Source organism: Amyelois transitella, chromosome 15, assembly GCF_032362555.1.
Source record: "Amyelois transitella isolate CPQ chromosome 15, ilAmyTran1.1, whole genome shotgun sequence".
NCBI classification, from domain to species: domain Eukaryota; kingdom Metazoa; phylum Arthropoda; class Insecta; order Lepidoptera; family Pyralidae; genus Amyelois; species Amyelois transitella.
The window spans coordinates 10,682,042-10,707,390 of NC_083518.1; the positions used below are offsets into that span (position 1 = coordinate 10,682,042).

Sequence of the window (25,349 nt, forward strand, 5' to 3'; positions counted from 1 at the left end):
TTTTTGTTATTTTGTGAGAAAGGTGAAAGTACTTCAACTTGTTTGTTTCTGTAAGTTACTTCTTTGTTTCATACCCATAGTATACTTATTATTTGTCCTTTTAGTTGAAATGAAGACTGTCAAGATTTTATTTTATTTTGTTATACTTATAAGAATTCCTTGCCAAATACTGTAAGAGGTGTACTACTACCGTTGTATTTTTGGCGTAAATAAATAAATAAATAACATAGGTAAATTAAAATCCTCTGTCGGTTTTTGGTTCCAAGACTTTTAAGTAAGCGCGATTTTTACAAATATCGCTGGCAAGGCAACATTGTGTTTGTTTTTCTTAGCCTTGTCTCTAGTGTCTTGGATTTTCAATTCAACTTACTCCTCATTTCAGTTGATCTCAATTTAGTTTAGTTTTTGTAGTGTGGGTGATTTATTTAAATATAACTTTTAGATTCTCATAACATTAAGTTATATTAAACCGGTTAGGCTACTAGACAAATACAATAGGTATATTGTTAATGTGTTTAGGATGTTTGTTTCCTAAAAATATTTTGCATTATTCTTTGGTGCTTGGACACATCTATAAGATTAATTGGTAAGTAATTCATTAAATAAGTATCTATATTAACTATAATAAAAAAATAGGATTCTGAAAAGATTAATGAAATTTTATTCGCCAATCTCCAATTATTTTAAAATAGCGGCCCGCCGCAACATTTGCCTATTACTCGCAAAAAATATCTTACCTTATTAACAGTGGAAAAAAAATCAGTATGTACAATATTTACCAGGATTGGCCCTTATAAACAAACATAGTAACTCTTAACTAAACTTTACCTCTATATAATATTAGTATAGGTTTATATATTTTAATAATACAATTATAAACTTAAAAATATAATAGTTATATAGAGTCCAATAATCCCATTTATATATTGTCAAAACAATTCTTCACGGTGCTCCTTTATATTAATGATGAAGTTTGGTTCAAAATGTATTTCCAGAAAAATGTTTCTGTGTTACGTTAAGACATAACACAAAATCATTTTTCTGGAAAAGGACAGGATACATTTTTGACTAAAAGCATACAAAACTTAAACGTAAACAATTATATTTTGTATAAATAGAAAATGAAGTGCTGTGTGATTCCCGGAACCAATAGAAAAAAGAATAGGACTATTCCATCTCTTTCCCACGGATGTCGTAAAAGGCGACTAAGGGATTGGCTTATAATCTTGGGATTCTTCTTTTAGGCGATGGGCTAGCAACCTGTCACTATTTGAATCTCAATTCTACCATTAAGCCAAACAGCTGAATGTAGCATTTCAGTCTTTTCAAGACTGTTGGCTCTGTCTACCCCGCAAGGGATATAGACGTGATGATATGTATGTATGTATCATTGAAAATGCATTGCTGCAGACCTAGCTACACATTGAGACCTTATTATCTATTTCCTGTTGAAAGGTCAAGTATAAGTTATTTAAGCCGAGTTAATCATCATGGTTTTTCAGAAATGGTTTGTCATAAAATTTGTAAGCTCAAATTAAATCAAACCACTTTCCCAGTTGGTAGGCAGAGACTACATCTTTTCACTTGCCACAATCCCTGCATATTTCTTTCATTTTATCTGCAATCACATTCATCAATGCATTCAACTCTTTTATGCAACGCTCACCAGATTCCGGTGCTCTTGACAAGAAGATTGTAATCAACAGTTTTAATTTATTATCAATTTTCAATTTTTATATATTGTATGTTAGTGTCAGTTGTCTGAAAACTGTAGTTATGCCTTGATTACGTATATAGATAGATAGACGAAACACTTCATTGCACTATTTTTATGAGTAAAACATACAATACAAAAGATACATACCAGAGATACATACAAGAGATAGAGATGGTGCAAAGGCCTCAGTGGCGTAGCGGTAGTGCATTTGCCAGAGCATGATGAGAAACGAACTTTCTCTGATTGGCCTGGGTCTTGGATGTTTATCTATATAAGTATTTATTATAAATGTAGTATTATTGAGTTAGTATCTCATAACACAAGTGTCGAACTTACTGCGAGGCTAACTCAGTCTGTGTAATCTGTCCCGAATATATATTTATTTACTTATATTTTACCTGTTTGAGTTGTCATTCTGCCTAAAGTATTACAAAATTTAAATATTTCAACCTACTCATCAAGACAGTAAAAAAGAAAGAAAAATGTTTATTTGGTACAAAATATAAATTAAAATATGACAATTTACCTCTAAAAATGTACCAAAAAGGTCTCCGCTCAGCAAAAGTATTTGTATTGTCATTGCTATGCTTGGCTGTGCATATCGTGTGCGACCACATGCTCTAAATACTATCAAAATGGGTTATAACTCATACAGAAGTGGGTACTTCTGGAATATTCATGGGAAGCCTACTATTTAAACAAAAGACTGATCACGTCAATATCTCATAATGTTAACTAGGATTTCAGGCTTTGTTGGAGCTACACTCTACATACAATAGAAAGTTTACAAAAAACCGACTTTTTGGGACCATGATTCTGAATTGGAAAATACAGGTTTTTATACCGAAACCGACGAGCTTGCATAAAGAGTTATGAATGTGGATGTAGCGAAAGAAGCGTGCAGGTATCGTGGCAAGTGGAAAGATGTGGTCTCTGCCTACCACTCCGGGAAAGAGGCGAGGTGAAAAAAGGAATAAATCTTTACAGTGAAACTTAACCAATGTTGAATCATGGTATCAGCTAAGCTTTGTACGAAGAGGTGCACTAGATTATGTGCCTTTTTCCTTAGTCGCCGTTTACGGCATCCACTTGAAAGAGCTAAGATACAACCTGTGTTGTACTTTTTATTATTACACAAATCGAAAAATTAACTGTAAGAACTTAATGACTAGAAATTACGATGAACATTTCAACAGCAATTCTGATTAACATAATCCCTTGAAAAGAGGTATTAAACAAGTTAAGTAGCGCAAACTATTGCTAGACTTCTAAAATTAATGAACTGTGTACTAAAACTAAACGAACGTATCTTGATCAAATTAAGGACGTCCTGGTAAAGGGTCAGGTAAAGAGTACCTGAAACCGCCGAGCTTGCATGAAGAGAGTTATGAATGTGGATGAAGCGAAGGAAGTATGCAGAGATCGTGGCAAGTGGAAAGAGGTAGTCTCTGAACAAACTACACTGCAGCATTTTCTGTATCCTACGAGCTATTTTGATGAAGGTGGCCGTTTTGAGGAGCGTTTCCCTCTGTTCCTTAAAGGGATTCTGGGGCCGTTTTGATGAGTTCTCCGTTCTGTTCCTTGATGAGGACGTTCAAGCTTCGAGGGGGTTAAGTGCTGGAGTAGTTTTTAACTTTCTGACAAATACTAATATGTTAGATATAACTTGAAATGTATTTATTGAAATGTAAAATGACGTGAATTAAATTAGTGAAACGCTGGCTAATAAACTTGGGATTCTTTTAGGCGATGGATTTCTATTTTTAAGGCATACCTATAGCTGAACGTGGCCTTTGAATATTTCTGTTTCTGTTGTTTCTGTCTACCTCACAAGGAATACAGACGTGATTGTATGCGTATGTATGTATACAAATAAAAACATCGTTTAATTGTTGTCATATTACAATGGAGACTTCAAAATTGAAGAGGTCACAGTGGGAGACGGTCGCCCTTCATAGCCAGACGATTGACCTTGCTTGAATTGAATGTGTGCTGCCGTGGTATAACTAAAATGCCGTTATCTTACATCAGGATTTTCACCTTTTTTACCAGTAGAATAAGAAAAAAAATCTCTTTCGATCTGTATATACACGACTTTTTGGTACCTTTAAGTCATAAATAGGCGTTCTCATTGATGAATGGCATCAGTTCAAATTTTTACCGCATTTTTGACGTTTTACTTAAAACAAGGATTTGGCAGATAACGGCATTTTAGTTATACCAGGGCAGTGTGTTACTTCTAACATCAGCAAGGATTTTAAGTCTTTAGGCTTGTCTGGGTTACAGACAGCGATATACGGTTAACGTATAGGCTTGCGATGTTTTCATTAAGATAATTGTCTTAGCTCGGTAGGTAACTCACGTTTTACTCGTGGGCCAACTGATATGCGCAACAATTTTTTTTATACATACATACATACATATGGTCACGTCGATATCCCTTGCGGGGAAGACAGAGCCAACAGTCTTGAAATGACTGAATGGCCACGTTCAGCTATTTGGCTTAATGATAGAATTTAGATTCAAATAGTGACAGGTTGCTAGCCCATCGCCTAAAAAATAACCCTAAGTTTGTAAACCTATCCCTTAGTCTCCTTTTACGACATCCATGAGAAAGAGATGAAGTGGTCCTATTCTTTTTTGTATTGGTGCCGGGAACCACACGGCAATGCCGCTAGTTTTTTATTACTTTTACATTTCGTAGTTTTCATCTTCTCTTCAATTGCATTGTTAATCCCTTGTTGGCTCCAATTTCCATCGGAGTCAACCTAGGGTATGCTGGTCAACAGTCCTGGACATCCCGGGGTGATAGACAGAGTCTGCATTTTTCTGCCTGCCACGACCCTAGTTTTCTGTTTATAAATAATAGGTATTAAAGACGCACGTAACGTACCTTTATTTTTTACACAAATTTTAGACAAATTATATAAAGTACTAGCTGTGCCCGTAACTTCATCCGCCAGGAATAGTTATTTTATTTTATAATAATTGAAGCCCTCAAGGATGAATAATTTTACCCGTTTTTTTTTTCACATTTTCTATTATTTCTTCGCTTCTAAAAGTTGAAGCGTGACGTTATATAGCCTAAAGTCTTCCTCGATAAATGGTCTAATCAACATAATTTTTTTAATTCGAACCTGTAGTTCCTGAGATAAGCGCGTTCATACAAACAAACTCTTCAACTTTATAATATAAGTATAGATAACGCAACGCGAAAGTTAAAAATCAAACCGAAAAAAAACTGAAAAACAAGCATTACTTAGTCCTATTCTACATTTCTGGAACGGAATCCGAACAAACAGAAAAACACACCAAACTAAAACATTACGTCTGAGACCTACGTTTAATTATAATTACATGTAGCTGAGAAAAAAATATGTTCTCCCACTGGACATTGCTCAGATCGGCATGTGTCCGAAGATGGTTGACGGTTCAAGATAATTGCAGTTTCGTATGCTGTGTAAGTGACCGAGTGAGTTGCGTCTGTGGACAGGTAGCCTTGGATACATGCTGTGTTTTTTAAAAATGTTCAACTAGCTATCGCCCGCGGCATTGCGTACTTACTCCGGACTCCACTCCTCCGTGGTGTTTAGGTGTGAAAGGGTTACAGACAGACGGTAACTTTGGCATTTGTAAAGATAAATTTATCTTTACCCTTATATTTATTTGACAAAATATTCGTATTGAAATAATTAGTTCTAAATTCATTCATGTTTTTTAATGTAGGTAGACAATGTGCATTCGTCCACTATTTAGATTTAAGATATCTATATTATTAAATTGACGTCCGATGAAAATGATGCAGTGTAGTTTGTTCCGTCGCTTCTTCTACACATGCGCTATGGAAGCGGCAGTAGTTATAATAAGATTTAAGTGATGTGACGTCAATAAGTGATACCTTGTATCTAATTTTGAAAATAAATCTATTCTCTTCCATTCTAATATACTTACGTAGAGCTTACGCTTCTATGATGAGATTTTTAATACTTGCATGCTAGGTATTTTAAATGGCTGATGAATGTGAGTGGTCTGTTGTTAATGTAAGACGTCTTTTTGATTTCATTCACTTCATTTTGTTTAAATCTTATATTCCATGAAAAAAAATTTATCGGAAGCAGTTGTGTATTGTCTATGGTACTCAGCACTTATAGGACTACTCCATATCTTTCCCGTGGATGTCGTCTGAATCTCAATTCTATCATCAACCCAAACAGCTGAGCGTGGCCTATCAGTCTTTTTGAACAGTTGGCTCTGTCTACCGGACACTGAATAAGGACGTGACTACATTTATGTATGTACGTATATGTGTGTTAAGAAGCTATTGCTCTCAGTATTTACAAATTGTTTAGAGAATACCCATGTTATCGAGATCTGAATAGTCATATAACTCCGGGTACATGTTGATATAGTCTTATAAATATCACTTCAAGGTCAGACAACTGTGTGGAGTTTATTTGCTGATCTGAAGATAAAATAATGTGCATAACTAACTAAAAACAATCTTGTGTTCTTTCTCCTGGCTCTAGTTTCCCGTGTTTATAAGCCTATTCCTTTGTCGCCTTTAACGACATCCATGGGAAAGAGATGGATTGATTCTCTTCTAAAGTGTATTTCGGGTTAATTTATACCGTATTAACCCGTGTGGTCCTAAGCACTTTAAATACGAATTTAAGATAACTATATCTTAAATTCGTACGATACTCGCATGTTAAACGCTTCACTCGCGTGTTTGTAAATGAAATAAAATAACTATCGGTTATTCTTACCGCAAACAAATCGAAACGCTGCCAAAATAAACTATCAATCATACACCCTGTATATGACAAGTGTAAGAAGCTAGCGGCGCCAGAGTCGACCTTGACTGCAGTATCGCCGTAATAAAAGCGATTATCATATAGCGGGACTATCAGGCGCAAGGCACAAGCGAAAGCGGGCGAATTGTCGTAAGAACTATGGACGGCAATGTGGTCGGATGAAGCTATTACTGTCATTTTTGAAGTTCGTGCAAAAAAGTATTTCCAAAAATAAGTTGCCTGAAATATTATTTTTGAAGGTTTTAAGTTTGTGCCAAATTTCAGTAATAATGTATATGTTTACACAAATAAGTATATAAATACTCCAAAAATTTATTTTTTTCTGTATGATAAGTTTTTAAGTATGGACATCAAAGCATGGGCTATTTCTTTTTACATACATAAGAGCAATGCGCCTCATACTTCATTGTTGATTACGAAATTTATTAAAAAGGTAAGTACTAACATTTAATTCATGTTTTTTTGTGCCTAACTTTAGAGGTAGATTAAATTACGAGTAAATTTTCGAAATCTTTGTGACCAACGTAAAGGAAAGTAAAAGAAATGAATAGGACAATTTGTTTTCTTTTTTTTCTATTGTTTATGGTTTGGTCAGACGAGTGAAAGACTAATGGACTTGGGATAGGCGATAGGGTTTGCAACTTGTGACTTTGTGAATTTTGTGAACATTGAAAACATTTTGTGAATCTCAATTCTATCATTAATGCATACCTACAGCTGAACGTGGTTTTAGTATTTTTGAGATCCAACAGATCTGTCTACCCCGTAAGAGATACAGATGTGATTATGTGTATGAAGGTGTTTGTTTATCTTTTGATCAATCTTTTATTGCAGTGTTCTCAGGGTCCGTTTTAATTCTTAGGAGAAAATATAATAAGTCGAACGCATGATTTCAAAATGAAGAACATAGTTTATAGTAAAGAATATGCCTTTTGTAATACAAAAAGTTGAGAACACATAATTATTAAGAATATAATACAACAGGATATAAAAAAGAAATTGGTAAAAAAAAGAAATAACTTCAAAAGCGCATGTTATTTCAATTTATTCGATTTGTTTTAAAGTGAAACATTAATTTCAACGTAATACCTTATGATAAGAGATTGACAGTTAACCAAAAAACTTAATCATAGTAACTCCATTCAGACTGCAAAAGATGTTACACTATGAATTCACTTTAACAAAGCCATATAACAGTATGTGTGCTTCTCTCATACCATTTGCCTAATCCAGTGATACATGACCAACATACCTCCAGGAGGTACAAAATCGCCTCGCTCTCATGACTTGCACACAACAATTACGCGAGAAACATGACCGTTTTGTTGTTTCGTTGTTTTTTTTATGCAAGTTGATGCAAGTTAGGGTGCGACAGGCTTAGTATCGGTGCAGCCATGGACGGATTACAGACGTGAGTATTGTGCACTAGACCTTAGAATATATAAAAAAAATCAAGTTATAAAAATTTTGTAAACTTCATAATACATACTAATAATGTTTGATGATTTAGAAACCAAAATATTGGAATGACGCATTATTGTAGTTTTGTATATATATATATGTTAACTAGCTGTGCCCGCGACTTCGTCCGCGTGGAATAGTTATTTTGGGCATCATATTTATTTTTGCAAACATCCTCCTCGGCTTTATCAATTATAGCTGCTAATTGTTATGCGGCGGTCAGGCGGTCACGCGTATTAGAAAGAACACTGGTTCGCCGTATTAAATGTTTCGCTGCAAATTGCTTATAACGACTATATCTCAAAACCTATTCGTCTGATTTATATACTGTAATAAACATATTTATTTGGATAAGGATTAATACTGAATTAAAGAAAATTGGTTTCAAAATAACTTATGTTTATAATGAAAAAATAATCTTAAAAAATGAACATAAAAGTGGTTATTGTAAGTAAACCTTAAGAGATAGATATATGCTCTCGCGGACTTTTTTGTGGCAAAAAATGAGTACCTACTTCACATCTTTAGTACATTGTTTTACTATATCTTTGTTGGTTTGCGCAGCGTTCGCGTGGAAAGCTCGCAGATGGCCGACTCATTCAACTTTCACCTGCATTGTTGACGTTTCCCGTAGGAAATTCGGGATAAAATGCCTATAGCCTTCCTCGATAAATAGACTATCTAACAGTGAAAGAATTATTCAAATCGGTTCAGTAGTTTCTGAGATTAGCGCGTTTAAACAAACAAACAAACAAAACAAACTCTTCAGCTTTATAATATTAGTATAGATTAGTATAGATTATAATTATTTAATTTGTATTTTGTGTAGGTATAAATATATTATTTATTTTAACCCTACATAAAGTTCCCTGTCAGATGGTTGACTGGTAGATAATGCTTCTAGCATTAAGTCCGCCAATTGTACTATACGTTTGTATTTCAATAAAATAACTTTCAGACTTGATCAATAATAGCCTAAATCGATTAGTAATACATTTTTGACAGATCAACATCCTCACTTCGGAATTAATTTTTCCAGTCTGTTTATCCATCTTCTTATGATGGAATTCTTAATTAATATATGTATAGTAAATTGTTCAAGGTCAAACAAAGGCTAATTTTTTCCGGCAATTCCTACAGAAGCAAATCTGGGCGCAAAAGCTACTACAGTTATATGTAATCAGTGTTACATCATTGCAATTTATCATATAAACCTCATGGACTGGGACTATTTACCCTGGCTGAGTCCAACCTAGACAAACTGTAGGTCGATGATAATAGAATAGATTTATTGTAAAATTGGATACAAGGTATCACTTATTGACGTCACATCACTTAAACCTAATTATATCTACTACCGCTTCCAAAGCGCATGTGTAGAAGAAGCGGCGGAACAAACCACACTGCAGAATTTTCACCGGAGTTCAATTTACACATATAGATCTCTTGAATGTAAATCGTGGACGAATACACATTGTCGTCATTAGAAAATGTGATTGAGTATAAAACGAATGATTTTAATACGAATATTTTGTCAATACAATTCATCTTGTGATTGCAGGGAAGTTGAGCCCGAGCCCGAGCTCGGCATGGGGGTTCCGTACATTACTCAGTTTTGTTGCTGCATGGGCCTAGAGGTCGGCGCTAAGGCCGTGGGATATCTTCATCTGGTAAGTAAATTTTTAATCCGTTCATTTTATCTTTTATTAGAATTAGGAGATAGTACGATATGGCTTATAAAATGCATAACGCCACCATCGTTAACATATTAAATAAACACTGGTGCTACCGCTACCTGTAGCGTGTAAAACTTTTGGGATTTCTATCCTAAAACCTGATCTATATCTGTTAAGAAAAAAATACATGATTTCTTGTTAAGTATTGTTTTTAAAGAAATTAATAAAAATGAAGGCTATTTCTGTATGATATAAAAATGAAAGCAAAATAGTATAAAGAGCCCATTAAGAAGATCAATCATAACGAATGCTTCAGAATCACTAATATCAATCAGAGCATAAAAATAAACGCGCCGTTTCGAACATGTGCGGATTTAGACGTCAAATCAATTTGATCAAAGGAAAATATGCAGATTATATTATAAAATAAGGATAAATATAAATATTGTTTCATGATTGGCATGGCATGCATGCGTGATAATCATTCAATGAGTTAACAGCTTATGCGTGTTGTCTATAACGTAGTTACATTTATAGCTTTTATTTTAATATTTACAAACTTGGTTACAAAACATTTGAAGCGGTTAGAATTTCAAGATAAAACAAGTTTACCAGTTTTAAAAATTTCTTCATTTCCAGCAATACGTATCTCCTCATCATTATTATATTTATGTTGATGACCGAAAATATTTTAAAAGCTGAAAATTCGCACTTATACGTAATTTTCTGCCATAGAATTTTAAATTGAAGTCTTCATTCTGCCTTATAAGTATTATGATTATTAATTCATTCTTTCTCTTTTCCCTCGACAGGCAGCGTCAATATGCTTCACAATCCTCTGTTCGATCTTCACATCAGACGCGCACGACAAAAAGGACACTGTAGACGACATGGGTGATAACTTGTACACCAAGATCTATACTATAGCGCTGGTGGTCACTATAGTGTCCGTCGTTCATATTCTACTTGCGTGTTTGCTGCTACTCGGCGCTTATAAGGTAAGGGGCCTAGTGTAGAACCTTGGGGGACACCTAACAGATTAACTTCGAGATTGAAAATTTAATGTGTTATCGACTTTATGAGGACAATTATGAAATATAAATTTATCTATTATCTGTACAATAACTTTGCTTTTGATTATTTTCTGTTATTTTAAGACGAAAATCGTATTAAACACAGTCGATTGCCTTAGAGAGGTCATTGATATAATATTCTTTTATTTCTCAAATGTATTCAAGGATAATATAGTAGTATTGGAGAGAAAAGAATGAAAGCGACAATACGCTATGATGCGAAGAAGAAAATGAAAACTCTCCATCGTGTTCTGTATTGTAATTTCATTACCTTTTGCAAATAAAAGAGCAAATTCTATAGTACCTATTTTCCTAGTACAACCATGTAGCCGTTTTTGTGTCAACGAATGTCTTGTTGATAAATTAACTGTAAATTCCAGCGTAACACCAACCTCCTCCGCGTGTGGGTGTGGGTGATGTCCGCGCTGTTCGTATCGGCGATAGTGTTCGTCGTAGTGGCCGCGGCGCGCGGGTTCAGTGCCAGCGGGTCAGATATATTCATCGCATTCGCTGAGGGCGTTTTGTTTTTTGGTAAGTCTTGATTACAAACTTGGGTTTCTTTTTTAGGCGTTGGGTTAGCAACCTGTCACTCAATTCTATCATTAAGCCAAATAGCTGAACGTGGCTATTCAGTCTTTTCAAGTCTGTTGGCTCTGTCTACCCCGCAAGGGATATAGACGTGACCATAGTATGTATGTATGTTTAATTCTTGATGATAAGAACGTATAAAAACGTTTATATCTTTGCGGGGAAGACAGAGCCAACAGTCTGGAAAAGACTAAGCTGTCACGTAATCTCGTGCTGTATGGCCCAATTATGGAATTGAGATTCAAATAGTGACGGATTGCTACTTGCTAGCTCATTGCCTACAAGATGAACCCTAAATTTATTAGCATTGGAAAGTACCGAGAGCCACACGGCACTTCGCACACAACTTGGGATTTAAACCTATTGATACAAATAGAAAAGAGAGAAGACACGCCATTTTTTAAACGGTTTTATTTAGCTCACCCCGTTTGTTTTATTTATTCTTGGGTCAAATTTAGTAATTCAAATTTCACCCTCTTCCTGTCAACCGATTAATCTGAAATTTTGTATACACTTTGGATTTTGGTGACAATATAATTATGTTTATTCATTATCTTTATAAATTCAAGATGGCCGCCGTTACAAAATGGCGGATAATTTAGGTTTCATTAATCCCATCAATATGGGTATCAAATGAAAGGGCTCAACAAGCAGAATACAATATACTATAAAAAATTGAAATCCAAGATGGCGGCCTCTACAAAATGGCGGATAACTTAGGTTTTATCAATCCCATCAACATGGGTATCAAATGAAAGGTCTCAACAAGTAGAATACAATTTACTATTCAAAATTAAAATCTAAGCAGTGGGATAAAATGTAGCCTATTTTACTCCTGAAGGTTAAGTCTATCCCTGTGCCAAATTTCATTCAAATCGGTCCAGTAGTTTTTGAGTTTATTCGTTACAAAAACAAATAAAAATAGGTTTTAAAAACTTTTTAAGTTAAACGGTTTTATGTTAAACATACATTGCAATGTTTAATGTAAATGTACTAAAAACCAAAAAATAAAAAAATAGGTAAAAAAACTTTTTAAGTTAAACGGTTTTTTTGTTAAACATACATTGCAATGTTTAATATAAATGTACTAAAAACCAAAAAATAATAAAATAGATACAGTCGTGGGAATTATAAACATATGCATAGACTAGACTAAAATAAAACCGTAGGGCACGTCAATTGTCTACAATCGTTGATTAAAATGTTTGTTTTGTAATGTTACACTATAATTAGGCAGTTGTTCAACCGACAACGATGGACGTGTGATAAGTAGGGCTAGAATGTGGAAACAAGTTAGCAAGCTCGATTAAGCGAGTTTTAGGGTTTCATAATGTTGAGCGAGTAGTACTTTTATCATAAGTTTTGTCGATTAAAGACAAACTACGAGCAGTGAAACGATCCTCGCTAGCCAGCAAAATAGTAAGTAATTTGCGCACCGTCTGCGGGCCAACTGCCTAACGACGAATTAAACGATTCTTCTATCGCACATTAAGTCTATAATTTGTAGACAATTGACGTGCCCCACGGTTTTATTTTAGTCTAGTCTATGCATATGTTTACATTACACAACATTGCAATGTATGTTTAACATAAAACCGTTTAACTTAAAAAGTTTTTTTACCTATTTTTTTTGAATGATGACCTAGAAGTTCTGATTCTTGATCATCTTTAGTGTATTAGAAAATGTTTCTGATTTTGTAAGTTGTAAAATTATTATGCAGTTTTTTTTTGCTTTGTAAAAAAAATTGAACACTTTGTGGTAGGACATGTATGTTATAATTTGAAAAATTACTGAATATTTGTTTTTTTTTAAAATTAAAGTATAAACAGTGCCCTATTATTTTTTATCCACCTATGGATCTAAGCTTTCTCCATGAAACCTTATAGATAATTCTAAAAATAGTTTTAATTCAGATGTTGTGTTAATTATTTTCAGCTGTTGTTGCGTACTGCATTCTATGCGTGAACAGCTACTACCTCAAACTGAAGAGCTGCGAGGATATGGAGGGACCAGCTAAGAGTAACTACTGAACAGGTTGTTTGAGAAATCCTACTAATATTAAAAATGCGAAAGTTTGTTACTATGTCAGGATGTCAGTATGTATGTTTGTTACTCTTTCACACAAAAACTACTGAACTGATAACGATGAAATTTAGTATGTCGGTAGCTGAAGACCCAGAAGCTAGGCTTTTTATCCCGGAGTCCCCGCGGAAATGATTCCACGCGGACGAAGTCGCGGGCGGCCTCTAGTATATGGCTATGTTTATTTTTACCTATGTTATTACCTATGTTTATTTTTATTATTATTCATCAAGTCTGATTTCAGTTATAAGGCCTTAAATCATAAAGCTTACTGTTAATTCTGATTTGTTTTAAAAACATATAATCACGTCTATATCCCTTGCGGGGCAGACAGAGCCAACAATCATCAAAAGACTGAAAGGTCACATTCAGTTAATGATACTCATAGAATTGAGATTTAAATATTGAATTTCAAAATCTCAAGTTTATTATCCCTTAGTCGCATGTTGCGTTGTCTCTCGAGAATAGTGATGATGCAACCCAGACTATAGCCAGAAAGAACATTAAACGCGCACGTAACGTGCCTTTATTTTATCTCGCACGTTACGAATCATGTTTACCATCTCTATCTGTTTTGTGCTGTTTTGTATGTTTTACTCTTATGGTGCAATAAAGAGTTTTATATCTATCTATCTATCTATCACTAAGCCAAACAGCTGAGCGTGGCCTATCAGTCTTTTCGGTGGCTCTGTCTACCCCGCTAGGGACATAGACGTGATCATATGTATGTACATATGTATGTATCTATCTATCATGTTGCAATGACCCGCGGTCACCGAGCGATTGAAAACCAGCCGGCTACTGCTACATTTCGTATTGCCCGACAGTGCGTTCTTCTAACGTCAAGTTGTTAACGTGTTACGAGCGCGTTTTATACCTCTTATATCTATATATAATATTATGCGACAGCTATGTATATATCTTTACATATATACATAAAATCACCCCTCTTTCTTGGAGGGGTAGGCAGAGACTACCTCTTTCCACTTGCCACGATCTCTGCATACTTCCTTCGCTTCAGCCACATTCATAACTCTCTTAATGCAAGCTCGTATATATCTTTTTCGTCGGATATGTTCAGAAAAATTAAAATATATTGATGTATGGATTGTCGAAAATTTAACGCTAATTGTGTTTTTATATTTTTTAATGTTTAAGTCGAATTTGTTTTTTTTAACGGAAAAATAAATATGAAGCAGGTTTTAAGATGTTGGTTCTGTGAATTTATAAAATAATTAAGCTTCTGCATGGAGTTTCGCTCCAGTGGGAAATTCTCGGAAAAAGTACCCTATGTTACTCCTGCAGGTATATTCTATCTATATATGTGCCAAATTTCGTTAAAATAAATTGAGTAGTTTTTGAGTTTATTCATTACAAACATACAAAAATACAAAATTTTCTCTTTATTAGTATGGATAGATAAGAAATAGAATGGGCGTTATGTTAATAAATATAAGGAATTCCTATTTCTCTTAGCAACGCTTGGATGTGTGTTCAAATTGAAAATGCCTTATTTTGGAAGCTTCTATACAACAATTTTATAGTATTTTATATAATAATTCAATATGTTCTTTGTGATTTAGTTTAAATAAATGTTGTAAAAATAAATTCAAATATGAATTGAATTTTTCTGTAACTCGTATAATATTCTAATTAAAACTAATATTTTATTGTTAAAAAGGGCTGATATACTAAGCGCAAACTTAGAATTTATATTTTTTTTTAATCATATAATTTTTAGGCAGCATATAATAATATTAAGTAAAATGTTTTAAATGTTGTTATATATTTGTAATAAAAAATTGATTCCCGTTGTAATTCAGGAACAAAACTAAAAAATAAACAACAGTATCTATTTGTTTAATTGGATTTAAGATACACTTTCGATATTAATTTATTTACAATTTGTAAATTACAATAGGCGGACTTAATGTCTACCATTGAGTTAAGCAAGGATCTTTGTGTGGGTGATAATAAATAAGTTATAAATAAAAATACTTAATATACGAAATATATTTGCAGCTGATTACTTACAGAGACTATTTACTCCCTCTCTCAGAGGTTTTAAATATGTATTTTACAAATTACCCTGTATGTAAGGTTGTGTTCAATCTTATAACAATAACACTTAATCTCAAATTGATTTCAAAGTTATGTACTTACATTAGTTTGATAACTAACCGATGCCCTTACGGTGAGGGAAAACATCGTGAGGAAACCTGCACATTCAGGCAACTGAATGCGTAACCATATGATCCAAGACGGGTTAGATTCCCCTGCAAAGGTTGTGGAGGTCAGGCGGGAGTCGCTTCGTGTAAAAATCTGACTCACCCAATCCAGGATCCATGGTCAAATGCTTACCCCGGGCTCCTCTCCAGAGTGGTGAGGATGCAACCGGGACTGAAGCCAGGATGAAGACTTAATCTAAGATTGAATTTTATTATAATATTTTGTGTGTATTTCAATACACAGTGAAAATTTTAACCATTTTTGTTACTTTAATATTTAAGAAGCTGTCACGATATCATAGATGTCTGTGTCAGTGCATTTTATAGCTATAAGAGTGTTTGTAAATGTGTGACGTGGTGATACTGATATTAAATTATTTACATTTTTTATGTACACAAGTATAATTTCTTTTTAGAAAACATTTTATAGTAATATATACCGCTTTAGGATTTTTTTATTCACTAGATTGTAATGCTTTTTCTTAGTCATTACTCACGGAATTACAGTTAGAGGTGATTCCAAGATATGTATTCATAAATTTATATTTTGAAACTTATGACTTTTGAAGTGATATGCCAAATTTTATGCCTTTGATAAGACATTGTTTTTAGATGTATGAAAAAATATTATTATATATTAACCAATTTATAATAAGTAATTTTATGAAGTGCCATGCGAGTGTTCGCTTTTAATAAACAACATGTATGTTGCAAATATTATGTGGTTTTATTTCTATTTATTTAGCTGTGCCCGCGACTTCGTCCGCGTGGAATAATTATTTTGGGCATCATTGAGCCTGAATCATCGCCCCCGCTACAGCGGGTAAAGAAATAAAAATATCACAAACATAATTTATACAGTGTTTATTCATCGGAATAACCTTAATATTACGATGATCATACTTTATCATAAATATATTACAACTCTATAATAAGTACGGTACTGTAAGTACATTCAGCTATGGTAATTACAAATGCTTCATTGGTTTATTAAAAGAAAAGGTGGTGTTCATAGCTTAAAAGAATAATCTAGAATTTTTAAGCAGTAAATTAAGTATGTTAGGCCGTAAGTAGTATCAAATTATTTCGTTGCATAAATATTTTTTTTAATTTTTTGACAAATATTTTTTAATATTCCTTCGTCAAATTGCATTGCATTATTTAATAATAATAACACACGTTCTTTAAAAATAAACACGTTTTGTATAGGAAAATTGTCACCCGACATCAATAAAGAGAAGGTTCTCGATTCGCTGCAATCTTTTTGAATTTAATTTTTTTTTACTATCAAAATAAATATACAAAAGCAGAAGAAGTTAGACACATTTAACTTAGTCAGATAAAAATGTAATAAGTATAATAAACTACATATAGGTAAATTTTTCGTTGGCAAATCATTAAGATTTCTACTATGAGGTACTTAGTCTACAACCAGTATTTTTTTCAAGGCTTAGCTAATCATTTTCTTTTCTTAATGAAAAACTATAATTTACAAAACACCACCTTAGGTTACAGAGTGGAAACCAAAATGAACGACATAACAAATAAATATTGCAAGTCTTCAACGGAATGGTTCGATGTCAATTCGTTTATCTCTAGTGTTTAGAAATAGCTACACAATTTAGGTACTTTTAGGCTTTTTAACTTTTCGTTGTAATAATAACTTTTTGTTTCTGTCACAGAAGTTATTTGCTTTCAGTAACTTTGCACCACAATATTTTGTTATCCTAAGATTTCACAAAAGCTTTTAAACTCATACGATTAGACGAATTTCGCCAAAAAAGAGAAATTATCACTGTTTCGCGCGACAAACTATCACTATTTCGCCTTTTATTATGATGTGAAGCGGGACAGCGATAGTTTTTCGCGCGATAAAAATGGCGGCGCGCGTGCCTTGCTACAAGCGCTGGATTGGGAATGTAAACTTCTAGACTAAGTAATGTCATTACTCTTACTTTTCAGTTTGAAATAAAAAGGCGGATTCTACCAAGCAAACAACTTCTTTAACAGCACATATATGTCGGCAGCCTTATGCTAAACAAAACAATTATCTACCTGCATTAATAAATTAGTACCGTTAATAATTTACAGTGTTTGTATTTGAATCTTAGACTAATGACAACGCTACGTTGACACAGGTGGAGACAATTACGAAGTTAATCAATGAAATGGTCAATCAATCAGTCCCATATTATTTACGAAACAGATGTCATCCTACAATGTTTTCCGACAGGCGTACAAATATATAACCTGTGATTCTGTCCATTAATGAGTTCATAATTTGCTGATAAGTTAGCATTTGACAAAGCATATTGCTGAAAATTATTGATGTAAAGTAACAAATAAATTTTTATTGAGAACCTATCAAAATAAATTTGAAAGTCTCATTTCATTAAACAGGATTTGTCGGACAATTGTATTTTATATTCCAATAATAATTCTTTCTCCCTATCAAAACTTCCTGCACTTATCTCCACACTGAGTCAGATTTTAATATTTCATAGTACCAAGGCAAGCGTCACAATCAAAATTATTCCTAGGGCAGACGTACCCGAGTACTACAAAGTTACACTACAGCCCTTTTCTTGAGGTACTAAAATGAAGGTTAACTATCTTGATAAGTCTTTTGTTGAAAAATACATTTTGATCTCAATGAATCACTTTTTTTCTTAACCAACAAACATACGTACATACATATGGTCACGCCTATATCCCTTGCGGGGTAGATAGAGCCAACAGTCTTGAACAGACTGAATGGCCACGTTCAGCTATTTGGCTTAATGATAGAATTGAGACCATTACTAACAAATGTAATTTTTAATAATATAATAATACTTTATTTCAGACACAAGATCCATAAAATATGATTTTTGATTATAGACATTTCAAGATGGTTAACCATCATTTAATATATAAAGAAATGGACTTTACACTAAGTGCGGAACTTTATACAGTCGCTAACACAATCTACGTTGATAAATACTTAAAAAAAGGTATTGCACGTAAAAGGAAATCTGATAAATATGCCTAGCGGCTACAATTTACAATAATTACACTTAAGAAGTCTTTGATCGCACCACACTCATCCTTGTCTCTCACCACTGCCAAGAGTTGCAATCACGGTTCGCTAACACGCTTGGAAAAATTGTTGAACAATTGGGAATGTGTAAACTTCTTGTGATGAAACTTGCCGGCTTTCTTTGGAGGCAGGCAGGCAGAGCCTTTGAGAAAAATGTCTTTGCATTTTCTTCTAGATGCAAAATAATGCGTTGATTTGAATAAGATTCTGATCTTTTTTCTGACAATATGAGTGCATCGTTGTTTGCCTTTTCCCATCCAAAGAATCTCTTAATTTTCTTATTATATTATTCCACAGGATTATTCTTTTGATGATTCTGATGATTCTTGTTTTGAATTTGATCTAATGACCCATTCTTTGGCGTTCCATAAGGCAATCCACTAGGTCCCCTTATAATAACACAGTTTCATTTAAAGTTTGATTTTATTCCAGAAGCTCTGGTATACTAGTTTTCAATTTACTTGCTTCCACTTATGTTTTTTCTGAAGTTACATCTACATAATTTCCCAAGCATCGGCGTTCCACAAGGCAATCCACTTGGTGACATTGCTAGCCTCATTGTTCTAACTTCCCGCCGTTAGCAGCTAATAGGGCTTCGGTCCCGGCTCGGGCGCCCGGGGTCAGTAGAGGTGCGCGGGGTGCGGCGGGTGCGGGGGGAGGGGCTCCAGCGGCGGCGGCTCCGTGCCCACGTCGATGTCTGCCGGCCCGTCGTCGTCGCATGCGCTGCTGGCGCTACGAGATAGCCCTCGGACCTGGAATTTATAGTTGAAGGTTCAAATAGGGCCCATCTTCTTTTCTTTTCTTTTCAAATCAATTATCCGTGTGGTTCCCGGCACCGATACAAAAAAAAATAGGACCACTTCATCTCTTTCCCATGGATGTCGTAAAAGGCGACTAAGGTATAGGCTTATAAACTTAGGATTCTTCTTTTAGGCGATGGGCTAGCAACCTGTCACTATTTGAATCTCAATCCTATCTTAAAGCCAAATAGCTGAACGTAGGTTACAAGGCTCTGTCTACCCCGCAAGGGATATAGACGTGATTAATTGCATAATAAATCATTCTATCATTCATTCATTCATCATCTTTGACTGCTTCAACTTCAGAGGTTGGTTTGGGTGGTCCTTCATCAGACTTATGTAGGTAAAGGGAGAACACCAAAATTGTATTTATGTTCCATGCCAGGTATGGTAAAACATATATTATGTATGTGCCGTGTGGTTCCCGGCACTTATACAAAAAAGAATAGGACCACTCCATCTCTTTCCCATGGATGTCGTAAAAGCCGACTAAGGGGTAGGCTTATAAACTTGGGATTCTTCTTTTAGGCGATGGGTTAGCAACCTGTCACTATTTGAATATCAATCCTATCTTAAAGCCAAATAGCTGAACGTGGCCTATCAGTCTTTACAAGACTGTAGGCTCTGTCTACCCCGCAAGGGATATAGACGTGATTATATGTATGTATGTATGTATATATTATGTATATATCTGTTATGCAGACCCATGCACTAAAACTGATAGTGCCGAAAACTCAAATGTCGGAAAATCAAATACCTACGACCTCAAGACTGTTGGCTCTGTCTACCCCGCAAGTAATATAGACGTGATTATATGTATGTTTGAATTCATATATTATTATCACAACTTAAACTGAAACGAAACAGCCGAGAGTTTCGAAAAGACTGAAGACACGTTCAACGTCTAGAGTCAATAAAAAGAGAATTGGTAACTAAAATAACAACAATATGAGTGCTTCGTTGTTTGCCTTTTCCCATCCAAAGAATCTCTTAACTCTCTTATTATTTTGTTCCACACGATTATTCCTTTGATTCTGATGATTCTCCTCATTTTGAATTTGATCTAATAGCCTATACTTTGGCGTTCCATAGGGCAATCCATTAGGTGCTATCCTACTACTATTATAAAGGCGAAAGTTTGTATGGATGTATGGATGTTTGTTACTCTTTCACGCAAAAACTACTGAACCGATTACCATGAAATTTGGTATGTAGGTAGCTGAAGACCAAGAATAACACATAGGTTACTTTTTATCCCAGAGTTCCCGCGGGATTGATAGGGTTTCCATGCGGACGAAGTCGCGGGCGGCCTCTAGTAGTCAATAAAAAGACAACTGATAACTAAAATACCAACCTGCAGAAGTAAATTATTGGACAGCAGCCGCGCCTGGTGCTCCTGGGCCTTGGCCCGGAGGCATGCGATGCTGTTGTTCCTGAAGGCCTCGGGGTCCTCGTACATCTCCCTGGTCTCCGGAGACGCGCGACCCTTGGCGGAGGAGGACGCCGTCGTACTGCTCGCTGGGGAACTCTGCGCCTGGTAATGGAGAGTTAGTGAGTCCATGTATATAATTTTGTAAAGAGAAAAGATTTGTTTTTCTTTTTTTTAACGATCAAATTTAAAATAATTAGGTCGAATTTGACGAAAATTACTGGCAACTGGTACAGCCCCCATAGTAAAGCACATACGATGCCGATTTTGCGCGCGAAAAACTATCGCTGTCCCGTTTCATGACATAATAAAAAGCGAAACAAAAAATGGACAGAAATTAAAGGTAAAAACACAGGCCGTGACACAGACAGTGCCGTGTGGTTTCCGGCACCAGTACAAAAAAGAATAGGTAGGATCACTCCATGTCTTTCCCATGGATGTCGTAAAAGGCGACTAAGGGATAGGCTTACAAACTTGGGATTCTTTTTTAGGCGATGCGCTAGCAACCTGTCACTATTTGAATCTCAATTCTATCATTAAGCCAAATAGCTGAACGTGGCCATTCAGTCTTTTCAAGACTGTTGGCTCTGTCTACCCCGCAAGGGATATAACCGTGATCATATGTATGTATGTATGTCTATACAGTTCCCGATTAAGTTATCTGTTGGACTTATTATATCTGTTATCATTTAAGCACTGAATCCATCTCTGATTACATTTCACAATAAAATATACATACACAATATATTTTCGCGCTTTTCATGCTGACAGTTTGAAAGTCAAGAAAACATTTATTGAAATATTGTACGTATAAGATTTCCATTAATACGGCCTCTGTGGCGCAGCGGTAGTGCGCTTGTCTGTGACACCGGAGGTTCGAATCCCGGCCAGAGCATGATGAGAAACGAACTTTCTCTGATTGGCCTGGGTCTTGGATGTTTATCTATATAAGTATTTATTATAAAATAAAATATAGTATCGTTGAGTTAGTATCTCGTATGTAAAGAGAAAAGATTTGTTCTTCTTTTTTTTTTGTTTAGAACGAACAAATTTAAAAATGAATTGGATCAAATTTGACAAAAAATACTGGCAACTGGAGCAGCCCCCTTAGTAAGGCATATACGATAACGATTTTCGCGCGTAAATCTATCGCTGTCCCGTTTCATGTCATATTAAAAAACGAAACAAAAAAAAGGCATAAATTAAAGGTTAATGCAGGCATGATTAAAACTTTTAATGATGGTAAGGTGACATCTTGTTTGTCCATTTAATTATTATATTTATTTAAAGTTTATTGCTCAAACATCAGAGATACATATATATGCAGTGCAATAAAGCAGACTTAAAGCTAGAATAATTTTAATTTCGTTTGAATAGGGGGTAATGTTTATTAAATAAGAATTAAAATAACACTGAAATCTTGTAGAAAACCCTGAATAGGCGTGCTGTAAAAAGCATGGTAGTGAGTAGCGCACCATTTCTGTGATTCGGGTACGATACCTCTGTCTCGAAGCACCTTTAAATATTTGATCTCTAATAATGCTACCAATCAAATCGAGGACGTCCTGGCGAAAGGTCAGGTCAAGAAAAGAAGGAAAGATGTAGTCTCTGCCTACCCCTTCGGGAAAGAGGCGTGATTTTGTATATATAAATGTATTTATAATGTTACCTGTTTATCGTGAACATTGTGGTGGTGTGGAGAGGCAGAGGTGACCCTGTCCGGTTCCACCTCGAATCTCTTCTCTACCTCTTTAACATTTTGGCCTCTTTTAATGTTATTTGTATTATGTATATGTAAATCGCGTGGTGATGTGAACGCCGAGGTTGATCTGACCTTGTTTACCTCGAAGAGTCGTAACATATTAAACTCTAGGTAATATTATTACCTGTGTATCGTGCACATCGTGGTGGTGTGGAGAGGCCGAGGTGGCCCTGTCGGGCTCCGCCTCCGAGCCCTCGCGCTCCGAACCCGACTCCTTCAGGTGCTGTGCTGCCTCCATCGACTTGCGGTGCATACCTGATGACAAAAAGGTATCGTGACTAAAAATAATTTTGAATTGAATAAAACATACATAAATATATAAGGGACAGATAAGACCGAGTTAGCCTCGAAGTAATTTCGAAGCTTTTGTTACGAGATACTAACTCAACGATACTATATTTAATAATCACTCTATATCATAATAATGTACCCCTATTTACTTCCCTGTATAACTGCGCTGATCTTGGAAAATTATGGACGTATTTCGTTCCTGTTTGAAATGTTGGAAAAAGGGTTTTCCGAGGAAGGTTATTTGTAAATGTTATCCGTACGAAGCCGTGGCGTTCCGCCAGTAAAAATAAAAACAAAAATCCAATATCCAAGCTAATCTAGTTAGACAAAGTTTGTGCCATGATGTCCTGCCCGGTTTTCTAACCCTCGACATACTGTTCATCAGTCAAGCGAACTACCACGGCCTTTCGGACTGAAAGGCCATGTTTATTATATAATATTTATGGCTTCATGATGGAATTGAGATTCAAATAGTGACAGGTTGCTCTCACCGTGTACAAGAGGCATATCAAGTTTATAAGCCTATCCCTTAGTCGTCTTTTACGACATCCATGGGAAATATATGGAGCGGTTCTATTTTAAAGTGCCGGACACCACCCATCAGAAAAGAGTCATTGATAAAATGGCTGCTGGACAAAACATACTTATAAAAGAGAAATAAATTCAATTTGAATAGCGTTATCTACTAGATAAGGGAGTTATTATCCATGTAATTCCAACTTATATCTCTATATGTCATCGTTAAACCCCGTGCTGATTAGGCATTCAGTGCGGGCGGATCGTAAAATGCTCGTAAACAAGTTATTGCGACATCGCTTGCTAAGAAACCTTCAAACGAGAACTAGATTAGATTTTCCTGCAAATTTTCATGAATAGCACTTTTTTCTTTAGTCTGGGACATGTTCCTGATGATTTCTTCTGAGATTGGTTATAAATAAGGTATCAATATTTAGAAATTTAAAAAAATTAGTCTTGTAGTTAATTTAATTCGACTGAATTTACGTTAACGTCAACTTGGGATTCTTCTTTTAGGCGATGGACTAGCAGCCTGTCACTATTTGCATCTCAATTCTATCATAATTTAAATTTAATTATAAGCTGTGTCGACTTTGACTGATGCCTTGTATATTTAGAAAATAAATCCAATTCTATTCGGACGAAGCCGTCAGCTAGCAATGCATAATGAAGTGCAGCGGGTTGCAGCACGTCTCCGGTTGTGTTGGATTATGGAGCGACTGATAAATATTCAGGACGGGGTCGTAAAGATGACGCATGATGCAAGCGAGTGCAAGCTGGAATGTGCAGACGTGACGAACTGGCCGTGTTTTTTTGCTTAAGTATAACTCGATCTCTTCTAGAGCCTTCTTCTTGTAGGTTAAAACCTCTTTTGTGATGTTCCGAGCACTTTCGAATTGATCTCCTATACTTTTTCCATGGATGTTGAAAATGCGACTAAGGTGAAGGAAATTTGGGCCTTTGTTCGGTGTACGACAGATTATGGATTGGACAGATTCGCTACTCGACAGATTCGTCGATGAGGCAGATTCTTCAATTCGACATATTAGTTGTACGACAGAAGTACAGGTGTAAAAAAATAAATTCTTTTTTTCAGATGTGCTAACGATGTGTCAGTATTAGAATTTCAACTCCAACATTAAGTCAAACAGCTGAACGTGGCCTATCACTCTTTTCAGTGATAACAGGCAAGGGATATAAAGACGTGATTATATATTTGTATCACTGACAATTATAAAATTACTACTTAATAAATTTAACTTACATAACATATAATATATATGATTATTTATATGCATGAAATAGTATGAAATTGGCTTCGGTAATAGAATAATATTTCTCATCTCGAAATTCTTTTAGGTAAAAGAATATTTTCGACTTACGAAACTTTCAAATCATGATTGATAAGGCAGCACTGATTAGGCATGCAGGGCGGGTCTGTGAATGCCTCATAAAGTGAGATATAGCGAGGAAGTGAAGGCAGGCCTTCAATCAGGAGAGTGGAATTCTGCACCAGGATATCTTAACGCATTTGCTTGCAAACTCGTTGTGAAATGGCTTGCTTGTTAGTATAGTGTTCACATTTCAACTTATTCTTTTTCTTAGATATCTCTTCCCATTCTTTATGTGGAATCGTCATAGTGTGTAGTTGCTTCAAATGAAAGCTTGTTACATGTTAAAGTTTTATAAAGATCATATGATTTATAGTGTTCAAGTAATTCCGCGGTTAATTGACTTCAGAATTAAATAAAAATAAATAAATAAGAGACAGATTACACAGATTGAATTACGCTTGAAGTAAGTTCGAGACGTGTAAAATAAGTAAATAAGAG

At 35.0% G+C, this 25,349-nt stretch overlaps 2 protein-coding genes across 3 annotated transcripts in view; one reads left to right on the forward strand and one right to left on the reverse strand.

The window, feature by feature from the left end:
* Positions 1–312: 312 nt before the first annotated feature.
* On the forward strand, positions 313–16,357 carry LOC106137938 (uncharacterized). 2 transcript variants are annotated; one of them, XM_013338892.2, is made up of 5 exons: positions 313–586; positions 9,554–9,662; positions 10,481–10,666; positions 11,122–11,272; positions 13,266–16,357. In XM_013338892.2, the coding sequence occupies exons 1-5, from the start codon at positions 510–512 to the stop codon at positions 13,358–13,360; spliced, it is 618 nt and encodes a 205-aa protein (XP_013194346.2). In that variant the 5' UTR covers positions 313–509; the 3' UTR covers positions 13,361–16,357. The 2 variants fall into 2 exon arrangements, with proteins under 2 accessions (XP_013194346.2, XP_060804214.1); XM_060948231.1 differs by lacking the exon at positions 313–586 and adding an exon at positions 7,886–7,942.
* A 2,849-nt stretch (positions 16,358–19,206) lies between these two features.
* Positions 19,207–25,349, reverse strand: part of LOC106137955 (visual system homeobox 2) — a 103,664-nt gene continuing 97,521 nt past the window's right edge. The window contains exons 7-9 of the mRNA XM_013338915.2: positions 22,835–22,965; positions 20,874–21,053; positions 19,207–19,471 (exon numbers count right to left, since the gene is read on the reverse strand). Of these exons, the coding sequence (XP_013194369.2) occupies positions 19,340–19,471; positions 20,874–21,053; positions 22,835–22,965 (443 nt within the window). The 3' untranslated portion in view covers positions 19,207–19,339. The remainder of the gene's footprint in view (positions 19,472–20,873; positions 21,054–22,834; positions 22,966–25,349) is intronic.

Excerpts from the sequence above, each read along its gene's own strand:
- LOC106137938 (XM_013338892.2), top strand. The coding sequence starts at position 510 with ATGTGTTTAGGATGTTTGTTTCCTAAAAATATTTTGCATTATTCTTTG. Across the intron at positions 587-9,553 it reads CACATCTATAAGATTAATTG|GGAAGTTGAGCCCGAGCCCG; the intron begins GTAAGTAATTCA and ends TTGTGATTGCAG. Across the intron at positions 10,667-11,121 it reads TGCTACTCGGCGCTTATAAG|CGTAACACCAACCTCCTCCG; the intron begins GTAAGGGGCCTA and ends TGTAAATTCCAG.